The 12,267-nt window shown below is 35.8% G+C and overlaps 1 protein-coding gene across 1 annotated transcript in view; it reads right to left on the reverse strand.

Annotated features, from left to right (window-relative positions):
• Positions 1-4,583: 4,583 nt before the first annotated feature.
• The window catches only part of RIMS1 (regulating synaptic membrane exocytosis 1), a 416,356-nt gene continuing 408,672 nt past the window's right edge, over positions 4,584-12,267 (reverse strand). The window contains 4 exon segments of the mRNA XM_025042852.1: positions 4,584-6,066; positions 7,470-7,609; positions 8,186-8,287; positions 11,193-11,305. Coding sequence (XP_024898620.1) covers positions 5,848-6,066; positions 7,470-7,609; positions 8,186-8,287; positions 11,193-11,305 — 574 coding nt within the window. The 3' untranslated portion in view covers positions 4,584-5,847.

Raw genomic sequence — 12,267 nt, forward strand, 5'->3', positions numbered from 1 at the left:
AGCAACAGACCACAATAGCATAGCAGTACCTGTGGCCTTGTTGTCAGTAAAATCACAGATATTTTTATGTCACGTTAGAGTTGTTGCAGATATTTTGAACTATCATATGCTCACCACTCCTTGAAAAACAGTAGTTATTGGATCTGTAACTTTATTCAATGCATCAGTAAAGAAGTCATATACATAATTACTACATCACAAATTTGTTTTTAAAATGATTTTATTTCTTCCAATGTAATCATTTCCTGTTAATCCTATGTGCTTTTAAAATGAGTTTAATGTATTCCTGAGGAGTCTTTAGGCTTCACTAGGCTCCACAGGAGTCCAAAGCACACAAAAGGTTAGGGGCCTTGTGGTAGAAGCAAGTACAAGTCCATAGAAGAAAAATCTTTTCCGGACACTAAATCATAAAGTGTAGAGCACACAAACAAAAACATCATGTGCACCTTTTTGGAAAAAGAAAAACATTGAGTGATCTACTGGAAAATATCTGATGAAAATGAATGGGCAACATTAAGAATTTTTAATTAAAACTCAATAAAAACCAAAGGCAACGTTAGAGAAAAACTTAGTGAATTTATGGTGGTGTGAATATGATGGGAGGAACAAGTTAGTGTGATGTGGATGTGTACTTTCTGATGATTTTACTTTATGTGTTGGTAGAACTTGGAAAATCTAGAGAAATAAAAAGATAACAAAACACACTCTAGTCAGAAGAACCGTGACAAATTCCCTGCCATCATGGAGCTTACATTCAGGCGGCATGTATCCAAGAAAGGCAATGGCCCTGTCTATTCATGCAGATGTACCCTTTTACCCACCTAAGGCTCAGGAATTCTCTGCCTTTCCCCTTTCTGGTCTTCATCTTGCCCATCTGACTTGTCATTGTAGAGTTCGTACACTTACTGAAGGCAGGGATTTCATTTATGGCCATTCTGAGTGCTGTTTAGACTTAGTGTTTATTCATTTTTATGCTGTGTCTGCTTCTTAGATTTAGGTCCTTTATGAACTAACCATGGTAGAGCAGCATGTCATTCATGCGCACACATTGGCTAGGTCCACTTGAGTGGAGGGGCAAGCCCTAAGGGTGTAGTTGCAAAGTGAGCTAGAAAGAATGCAGGCAAACTTTAAATCTAAATCAGGTGATGCTGAAAACTGGAGAACAGTTAAGAGTACCAGCAGGAAGGATGTTCAGGTTAGAGTGTTCATTCACTCAGTTTTTCATCCATCCATCCATCCATCCATCCTTCCACCCATCTATCCAGCAAATATTTACTAAGTCCCTACTATGTGTCACACACTGTGTTAAGTGCCAGGGATATATTGATGAGAGACAAATTTTCTGTACTCAGGATGGAAGTCCTATGTAGGGTATGGGAGCTGTGCAAAGAACTGATGACTTTTGAGCTCCTCTTAGCACAAAAACATCATAGATGAAGCGTCATGGAGCCTATTTCAGAAGTGAGTAACTTAAGGGGCATATGGACTGACTCTAGGATGCCGAAAAGCTCTGTGGGGCTCGGGTTCAAGGCTAATCTGTTCAACCCCAAGATGCGGATTTTTGTGACTGATGCAGAATCGAGGAGCACTGCTGCACTGGGACTGGAGACAAGGAGTTGGGCAGGGGTACTCCAAAGACAATTTTACCTTGAGACAAAAGGATAAGTCTGGGACTCAGTTAAAGGCAACTTTATTCTCTCTCCTTTATTCATACTCTTTTGGGGAGCTGCATATAATGTACTCGTGAAGTATGATAATGCAAATGGCGAATGCATTTAGAGGAAGACACAGAGAAGTTAGAGGAGAAAAGCCTTAGAAAGAAGGTTTCAGTGGATGGAGGAGTTCACCTCCTTTCCTTACTATTATTATCGGCCCCCACTGCCACTCCTTGGTAATGGCAGTCTCTGGGGCAATTTGCAGTGGGAGACCATGCTGGCTGGGAGCTGACTTAAGGAGGAGAATGGTTTGAGTCAGAACCCTTTCTCACCTGGTAGACTCTTCATTCTTGAAGATCTAGCTCAACTGTCAGCACTTAGAGGAGGTCACAGAGTGTTTAGCACGGTAGGTTCTGGAGTCAGCCAGATTTTGTTTCAGATTCCAGCTTCATCGCTAACTGTACTGACCTTTGGCTTGTTCCTTATGTTCACCAAGCTGCAGATAGAGGTCACAAGCCTACTTAACTCATAGGGCTATTGTGAGAGTTTAACATAATCCCATAGCCCTTTGTATACTAATCAAATATGTTATTATAATTTTTAAAAATGAAATCTCTTAAAAGATAGAGAGCTCCTATTGGACAAAGTGAGTTCTTTTCTTTATTCACTTTTATACCCCAAGTATTCAATATCTAGTATCCAGCAAAGCCCTTAACAATGTTAAGTATAATCAGGTCCTTTATCTCAGGCTGGGATTTCCAGAAATTAGGTTGTCAGAGTCAGCCAGAAACCATGAAGACTTAGCATGGTTTTTCCTCTAATTATGTCTTCTCCATCCTCGTAGGCCTTGAAATCATAATGCCATGCAGATTTATCTGACTTGAAGAGAGACTTTCGCTTTTCTGTCTCTATCTAGAAAAAGAATTCTAAAGTCATGTTCACTTGCCTCCTATTTCAGCGGCAGCCGTGCCCTCCCCACCCCCAGTTATCTGCATTCTTACTGCGTGTGCGTTAAACATCTCTGCTCTGACAGTGTTGTAAACCGAACTGATCAGTTGTTTTTGTCTCCTGTTGACCCAGCCTAACAGATAATTTCATGTCTTGTAGACCAAACAACTGGTTCATTCAATACAGTAAAATTCGGTCAACTGTTTAAAAAGACTTTAAACAACTGATGTAGTGACTTGTCTCAAATTGCTTTATTCTCTCAAATTTGATATTGAGTTAGCTGTGTTTATTTCACTTTACAAAGTCAAAGCCAGTGTGGTCTAAAAATTTAAGGGCTCTTAGAAGGTGGAGAGTATATCTCAATGGTCATTTTACTACAAAGCAACATGAAATTAGTGCTTACCAAGTATTTTGTGAAAATGATTATGAAATATATGAACGCATTTTTGGTGAAGAAAAACATCATAAATTAAGAAAGCTAATACTTTTTTCTTTTAACGTCACTTTGAGACTCATCGACTATGTTCAAAAAATACAGATTCTATTGAAGAGAATTTACTGTATTGCTTGGTTTCTTAAGTCAGCCTACTCTAGGCAGGGCTTCACAAATCAGGCAGGGGCTTAGAAGAAAAAGATGAAAAGAGAAACCAGAAGCTTTGATGAGAGACGCAGGAATTAGTATTTTGATATGTTACATAACGAAACAATTTGGCAATGGGACAACAGAGGTGTCTCTTTTATTAGCACAAACAGCAGCAGAAAAACAACCTTCCATTTGATTCTACTGAGATTTATTGTTAATAATGCCACTTTTCAGAAGTATAGTCATGTGCTCACTTAGACAGGCCGACAAAGTGAAAACTTGTATGTGATGCGAAGTACCCTTTGGGCCATAGATTAAGACACATATAGTGCAGTGACAAGTCAAGTTAAATGCCCGCAGAAGACAAATCCCGGCCTCCCCTCCCCATGGTCTGGCTCCCATTTTGCACCGTAGAACCCATAACAGATATCTGGGCAAAACATAGAAAACAGATGGCTCCCGACTGACATGAAAAGTAAATTTTATTAAACATGTTTACATACATGAGTTGGAAGTTCATTTAAAAGCACAGGGGAGTGTTAAGACAAGTGGTCAAAATAGAAAGATACTACCCAATTATAATTAGTTGACTGTTGGCCACTAAGACAGAACGGGCTCTAGGAGAAGTGCACCAAGGCTTCAGTTCTTCCTGCTCAGCATGGTGAGTGGCGGTCGGTCTGTGCCCTGTGGAATGATGGGCAGATAATTCTGGCATGTGTAAATAATAATAAATAATTCACTTGGTGCAGGCAGTATGTCTATGGATTAAAACCTAGTGTGTACACAGTGTCTACACGTGTTACAGCCCCACAGTAGGAATCTACACCAAAATATTTATTAGGAGGAATTTGGTCCATACTACAGCACGTTTTCCAGAGGGTAAAAAATAAAGTCCATCTATAGACATTTCACCCCAGACTCACAGATGGCGTCTGGCTAAAACCTGCAAAATGTCTATAACAAAAATGGATGGCTTAGATTTCTTGGTTATTTCAGTATAGTAATTAACGAGCAAACTGTACAAGTACATGCAACATACAGGCCGGTCTATGTGGAACTAACATACATTATTAAATAACCTTTTGTTTCTTGTCTTTTTTTTCTTTTTTTCTTTTTTATTACAAAACGTGCATGCGGCTTTGAACAGTTCCAAGTCATGCTGCTCTATTTGTGTGATCACAAAAGTTGAATGACTCATAAAAGGAGGGAGAACATATTGATGCACCTGCAGAACCTGCAGTTTGTAGCACACATACGGAATGTCACAAGGGAAATCCAAGGCCAAGAAAAATTCAGATGAAGAAAATGCAAATTGAAATTTGACTTTGTTTAATCCCCTCCCACCCCATAAAGTAAGATGCTTTGCATTAAAAAATCAAGCTTTGTGCTTGCATCAATCTCAAAGAAATGTAAACTAAAATTTGATAAAAATGTTAGTTTAGTGCAGAATATTTCAACTGGAATTTCCAGTGGAATATTGAACAGCTCATACCATGCTCTTTCCAGGGGAGATAGGTGTGTCCACACTGAGACATGGCCGAGAAGCCTGGGCATAGCTGACAGTGTCTTAGGCTCAAACTCATTTCTAGTCACCATTTTGGGAAGTCAAAGGTGTGGTTTATACACATGAGCATATCCTTTCTGGGCATAGCTGAAAGTGTCTTAGGCCCAAATCCATTTCTAGTCACCATTTTGGGAAGTCAAAAGTATGGTTTACACATATGAGCATATCTTGTTTTTCTGGATATTAGGAAGAAAAAGGCATTACAAGGAGTGTTTCCGAAGTATGATTATGCAGTTAGTTTTAGTTCCCGACATCGGTTGGAGATTGACTTCTTTAAAAGTCTTCCATGCAAAACAATGGAAAACATAAATTAATTTTTTTAGAACACAAACAGATATGCTCTTCATTTAAAAAAATGATTTGTGATTATTAGTTTTGGAAGATAATTTTTCGTTTTCTGGGTTTCCACACGTAAGACTTTGAAGAATTGTAAAAGGAAAGCCAATGAAACCCTCCATGGGCCTCATCTTGTCTAGTTGTTGAACACTTTGGGGAGATGCTACAGAGACTGCTTCAGCCCTTTTTTTGGTGCTTTTGGAAAAAGAAAGGAAGGGTCTCTGTTAGCATCATGAGGCCTGTCATGACACAACCAAAAACTAGTGTAACTAACAAACAGTAAAAAACGAAACAAATCTAAAACCGACAAATAACACATCCATGAAAAAAAACAAAACACAAAAGAACAAAACTTCTCAAACATCAGAGAAATAACACTGTTTGTGGTCTGTGTAGAAACATGTAAAATACAACTTTTCAGAGTGAGAGTTTCCAGTTTGTTCAATTTGGGGTGTGTGTGTGTGTGTGTGTGTGTGTGTGTGTGTGTGTGTGTACACATTTGAAGTTTCCTCTTTTTCTATTTGTTAGAAGCATCAGTGACTCTCACTAGCACATTGACTTTTACTGTAATTTGATAGATTGCCTTGTTCTGTCATATGAAGCCAGGTTTGAAACAATTGGGACACATTATTGAAAAACTACTACAGGCAAAACACAAGTTGATTGTCTGTCTCCAACAACGCTTTTGATCATGAAATATCTGGTTCAGATTATAATCCTGAAAGGTAGAGTTTTATTGGAATGACTCTGGTATGAGTTCACTATGATCGAATGCAGGGAGGCCCGGTTGAACTTTCCAGAGATGATTGGGAAGCCCGGCGGGTTAGGGGAGTGAGTGTGGGATCCACCAGGGATGACGGTGGGAACAATTTGTACCATCCAATTACCATACTGGACAGATCGAGTTCTTCCAACAAGATTTGAGCCACACCCATAAAGCATTTATGGTCCATTCTGCCGTAGTCCCCCCAGACAATCACCTGCAGAGACAGAGAGATACAATAAAACTTGAACTTCTCACTCTTTCACACTGGAAGAGTTGAAAGCAACTATTCTGTAAAAGTGGGTCAGTGGAGAGTACATGAATGTAATTTACACCAAGGAGGATAGATAAGAAAATATTAACATGAAGGTTCTCGAACAAACACTTTGCAATTTTTAGATTTGATGGAATGCAAGTAATGTTTCTCTAGTCAATGAGGAATATTATCTACATAAACCATGTTAAAGAAATAAATGTTAAGTTTATTTATATATAAATTTAACACTTTCTTTAGTAACCACTATCTAGTAAGAAATAAATATTCAAGTTTATTTATATATAAATTCAATACCTTCTTGAGTAACCATTATCTAGTAAGTGATGTGCAGGGAAATAAAGATATAAAAATTAAATTTTGTGCAAGCCAGGAGGGTAAAACAACCCAATGCTATGTCTAATGGGGTACACGTATGATGGAATATGTATAAAGAATGAGAAACTATTCATTACATTTTTTTTTTAATATTATAGACTTGTTAGTAAAGGGGCAGGTTGAAAAATAATTGTCAGGTGGTGCCTTTTGAGGACTTGCCTGACAATTCTGATTTGCTCATATGATTAATGAGTCAGTAAGCTCACTCATAAATTGGGTCAACACCTGTTGGTGACAGATAAGCATCCATCACACTTGCCCCTAGCGTCTATTATCCAATCGGAAGTGAACTCATCCACCCGCTTTACACAGACAGGAGTGGCAAATTTTGCCTTTTCTATTTACTGAGCAACTTTGCTAAATTATTTAATCTTCAGACATCATCTTTAAAATGGAGATATAATATCTGTTGCACACTGGGGGTTAAAGCATTTAAACGAGGTAATGTACATAAGTACCTAACAATGCACCTGACATTTAACCAGTTCTGAACATTTGCTGGTCCCCACACACTTCTGTTTTCCTTTCTTTTATTTTTTATATCCCATGTCTGGCACATAGTAATGCTCAACAAACTATTGTTAGCATCATTTGCCTTGATTGTGTGTGTGTGTGTGTGTGTCTGTCTCTCTATCTATCTATCTATCATCTATCTATCTATCTATCTATCTATCTATCTATCTATCTATCAATCAAGAAGAGAGGGGTGGAAAAAAAGGCAAAAGTGTATGGGGAGGATGAAGAGAAGGAAAAATAGGGAGAGAGAAAATAAAAATTCTGTTCTCCATTAGAGCCACATTATTTTATACATTATTTACTCTGTAAATTACCATTTTTTTTCCTACTCGAGAATGTTATATTACATTTCTCCTTACTGAACTTTATTCTTTTTGTGTTTGACCACTTCTTTCATGTTTACATAGATAATGTGGATATTAACAATGTAAAAAGTCGAACTTTTTACTGACCTGAAGAACTTTACCCTGTGGACTTTCATCAAAAACCAAGGACTGTTGATACAAAGGATCAAGGGTTTTTCGTGCAATTCTTGTCTTCTTCTTGGCTATACAGGCCCCATTTTCCAAAAGATATACTTTGACGTATGGAGCTAAACAAAGGGAATATCAACATAAAAGGAGTTAATTCTTTAAGTTAAATGGATTTTATTAGAGAATGTCTTATTAGCAATTTAGAGATGCTTATTGAAAGTTTCCCATTGGCTATTTAAATCATTTAAAATTTCCAGTACTTCATAAATTCTATTTCTTAACAATCATGTTACCTCTACTGTCATTTTCCTCATCTGAAATAAATGTATGCAAAATTGTCATAAGACTCTGACTTACTTGGGGTACAGGCAGAATTACAATTCAGGTTTATATCTTAAAGCTCATTGTTTCCTTTTATGATTAGAACTAAACTTTTCTTTTGCATTTATAAATGCACAGAAAAAATTACTGACACAAGCTAAGAAACAATCATAATTAAACTTTTCTTAAGATGACAATATTCTTCCTAACACTTTCTGATAGAATCATTCATTTTTACAGAATTAAAGGACACAGAAAAGCTGCCTTTTTAATCAATCAGATTGTTACCAAACAGAGCATATACAATTCCAATCTGGCAAATGCTTTGAGTTTCTGCCTATGTAAGATTCTCTTGTCCAAACATCTTTCCTTACCAGGTGTAGACTTTGAACCAGGTTTTTGCGTTAGGCTTCGTGCTCTAATGACTTCAACTTCTAATTGGCCCTTTTTATCCTCCATTCCAATTTGTATATCACCTGCAAGTGGAGAGGAAGCAAAATATTCCAGCTTCTTTGCAGTTACGTGTGTTAAAAAAAACATAGAGGTCTATAACAGACTCCAAATTATGATCTTCATGTTCTTGATAAAAAACTAATATTTAGAGCTCCCAACCCCACTCTTGTCTCCCTGCTTCCAAATCAGGTATTGAAATGTTTCACCTTATTTTTCTGGTACTAACTCATCTTATGAGAGTCCCATATTAGTTTATAAATCACTTAACTACGACAAAACTGAATTATTTAAGTGATTCTTGTACTCTAATAAGATTTCTTATCCTTTAAGTCGTCCAGTATATAATACTTCTTAATAAAAAAGCATAATTATCTATATTTCCATTATCTAGAGAAACCATCATTAATGTTTTGGTGAATATCCTAGCAATCTCATAAGTACTTTTCTCCCTCTCTGCCTCCCTCCTTCCTTACCTTCACTTCCCCTTCCTTCTTATCTAATTTTCTATTATGACCATATATCCTCAATTTATTTATGGACCACTAAATAGGAATGCCATTACCTATTTAACCACATCCCCGTTGATGGAAATATGGGTTATCTACATTGCTATTATAAACAGCACTATGATGAACAGCTTTATAAAGAATTTTTGCACACTTGGTCAATTATTCTTTGAGCATATATTCCCCGAATTTTAATCATTGGGTCTAACTGAATGGATATTCAAAAATTCCATGCATATTGCCAATTAGCCTTCAGAAAAGTCAGTTTGCTGCACTATCGTCAGAAGTATCACAACCCATTAATAGTGGTGTTAGCGATATGTCTAATTTTTGCCAGTCTGGTGGTTAAAGAGTTATAATTTTCATTTCCTTGATTATAAGGAAGGCTGAACATATTTCTAAGTATTTCCAATTTGTATTCCTTCTCATATCTTGCCTGTTCATATCTTTTATCCATTTTTTTAATTAAGATTTTCTTCTTTTTCTGATGGGTGTAATGCTTTATCTTTGAAAATGTAAAATGTAATTATGTCTAAGTTATTTTTCGTTAGTTGAATCATCTTCATTTTTCAGTTGTGAATTCTCTTTATTTGTCAGGTCAGTTGATCAATTTCGTGGTTCTGGACTGTTCAACAGTTACACATATAATTGTTTTAGAGCTCGGCTCCTAGAAGTCTCTTAGTCTTTTATTTTCGTTTCTGTTTTAATCAGATACGCAAATAATTTAGAGTCAAATTGTCCTATAAGTCTTGTTATTAATATAAAATATTCTCACCCTCTCTCTCAACTTCTTGTCTTCCAAGGATCACTGCTTTCATAATTTTCAATATTTTTATCTGACTTATTTTTTACCTTTTGGCATTTGCCTTCTTATCTCTAAAATGCTATACTTGTGTTTTCCTACATTTTCAGTTTTGGATATCATGACTGACTTCCAATTTTGATGTCTCTCACTGCTTTCCTTGCCCACCATATACTTCACACTTTGTCCTTCTATTCTCCTGGTATTAATATTTATATAATTATGATTATGTAACATTATTTATAGCTGAGTGAACTGCAATACTATGATTATTTCTCATTTCTTGGACAGCTCTTCCTTGTCCCTACACTTAACAGGTGTGCTTAAAAAAGCATTTGCTTACATTTTTATGTATATATCATGAATTCAACCCTTTACTTTCTCCTGGTTGTTTACCTCTTTCATAAAATCAAACACATCAAGTATTCTATAGATTTTAATCTTATGAAATCTGACATGCTATGATTTGGACAAATTGCTTTGAAAGCTAGCTTCAGCTGCTAGCTTTAGTCTTTCCTTCACTACCATCCTGACTGTCCCAACCATTTCTCTCTTGTGTTGAAGCCTTTATGTACTGAATCTTATCTTCTGATTTTAGGTCACAATTATTAAAATTCACTCAGTTCATTTTGTGGAAGTCAATCCTCCAATAGCCTTCTGAGCAACGCTAGGTATGAGAAAAATGTTTTGAGACCTTTCTTGTCTGAGTACATATTTAGCCTAGCCTTAAAGTTACTTGAGAATTTGGCCAACTATTGTACTCTATATTGGAATCAACGGTTACTCAGAATTTTGAAGGTAATGCTAGGTAGTCTTCCAGTTTCCAATATTATAATTAAAGAGTCCAACGAGAATCTGATTTTTGATAGTTTCATATAGAATAACTTTTCCTCTTAGGAAATTGTAAGATTTTCTATTAGTTTCCAGTGGTATAAAATTCCACAGTGATATATGTGCCTTTGTGTTCACCTATTTCCTTGTATTTTGTTGAGTATACCATGCGTCTTTTCAAACTGGAATCTCATGTCTTTCAGAAAATATCTATTGCACATGCTCCATATAATTTTCTCCATTCATCATCTTTCCTTTAACTTCAATTAGGGTCCATTTTGCTGGCAGAAGTTTTGACTTACCTGGCTTTGGTCTGATCCTTTGGAAGTTTTTCCCACACCATGAGTATGGAAATATTACCTGAGGTGTTTTTCAGTATTTTCTAGTGTCTTTCTCCATCCCTGTTTCTCTTTTACAATTGAGACTAAGATATTATTTTTTTTAAGTTCTGAAGAAGAGAGGCAATTTAATTTTTTTTGCCTCATTAAACATTCATGCCAACATCCTTTACTGAATAACCCATCATTTTTTCCATGCATTTCACAAAATGCTACCCTTATCCTACATTATTTTGATGGGGATTTTCTGATAATTCAAAGATCTATGACTAACTTTATTCACTTTGCATAATGTCTCAAGTTAGAAAAATGTATTAGAAATTTGAATAGTCATTTGAAACCGGCAACACCTTAGCTAAAATGTTACTTCTCGCTTGCATTACTATTATGCTACTTTAAATGACCTTGTCAACTATAAAATATGTTTTCCTGTAGAAAAAATAATTCTTACCCATTGCAGGGGTGGCGAGTGTTTGGCGGCCAACAAGCTGGGCTGGTCCCAGTCCATCAAGAAAATCACTGAATTGACTGTCTGCTCCTAGTCGCACTCCAGGAAATATCAAGCTATTAGCAAGAGGACAAAAAACAAATCATTGGATCTCTTAGAATTCTTTTCATTAGTTTCCATTTGACTACTAATTCTAATCATGAATCATAAACACTACTTAGACAATTGGTTTACTTATTGATTCTTTACAATGAACCAAGCATATGAGGTTCAGCACTGATTGAGAAAAGAACTAAACTCTCAATTTAAGAGCTAATGTTCTATTCGGGAGGGCTCATGATAGTTTTTTAATATGCTAAGTTTCTAGACACTTACAAATAAAAGTCCCTACATAAATCTATCCCTGACATAAAATATAGGTGCAAATTTTTATATCATGAACTTTACACAAATAATTGGTCATGAACAGTAAGTAACATTAATGCTAAATTTAAAAATGCCTAATAATTTCTTAAGTAAATATTACAGCATAATACAAATTCTTATTTACAAATAAAAAATTTTAATTTATTCATTTTTGAATGAATTAAAATTTTATATTATTTTGAGATTTTTATTTAGTTCAAATGGAAATTAATTGATTAAAGTATGTCTATTTCTTACTATACCATGACTGCCTAAATTCTCTGGGCTCTAAGCTCCACTTGAGCAGTGATTATGCTCTCTTTGTTTATTGATGAATCCTGGGTGACGAGAACCAGGCTTGTTAGGTAGGTAGACTTCGATGAGTATTTTCTGAATAAGCAGATTTCCATAGAGATTTATTGCTTCCAATGTGCTTCCACACAGATTATTTCCTCACAATCAAGGGAATTAGACAGGGTACATATTATTATCCTATCCAGAGACTAAAAAAAATAAATCTAGGAGAGGTTAAGGAGCTTATCTATGGTGGAGACAAATATTATTTGATTTGTTAATTTTTATATCAGGAAATAGTGTCTCCAGTTTTCATTTACTTTGTGATACTTCCTCAAATATTGGTATTTTGTCAGCAAGTTTATCTCTATAACTTTCA

Source organism: Pteropus alecto, unplaced genomic scaffold (assembly GCF_000325575.1).
Source record: "Pteropus alecto unplaced genomic scaffold, ASM32557v1 scaffold7, whole genome shotgun sequence".
NCBI lineage: Eukaryota > Metazoa > Chordata > Mammalia > Chiroptera > Pteropodidae > Pteropus > Pteropus alecto.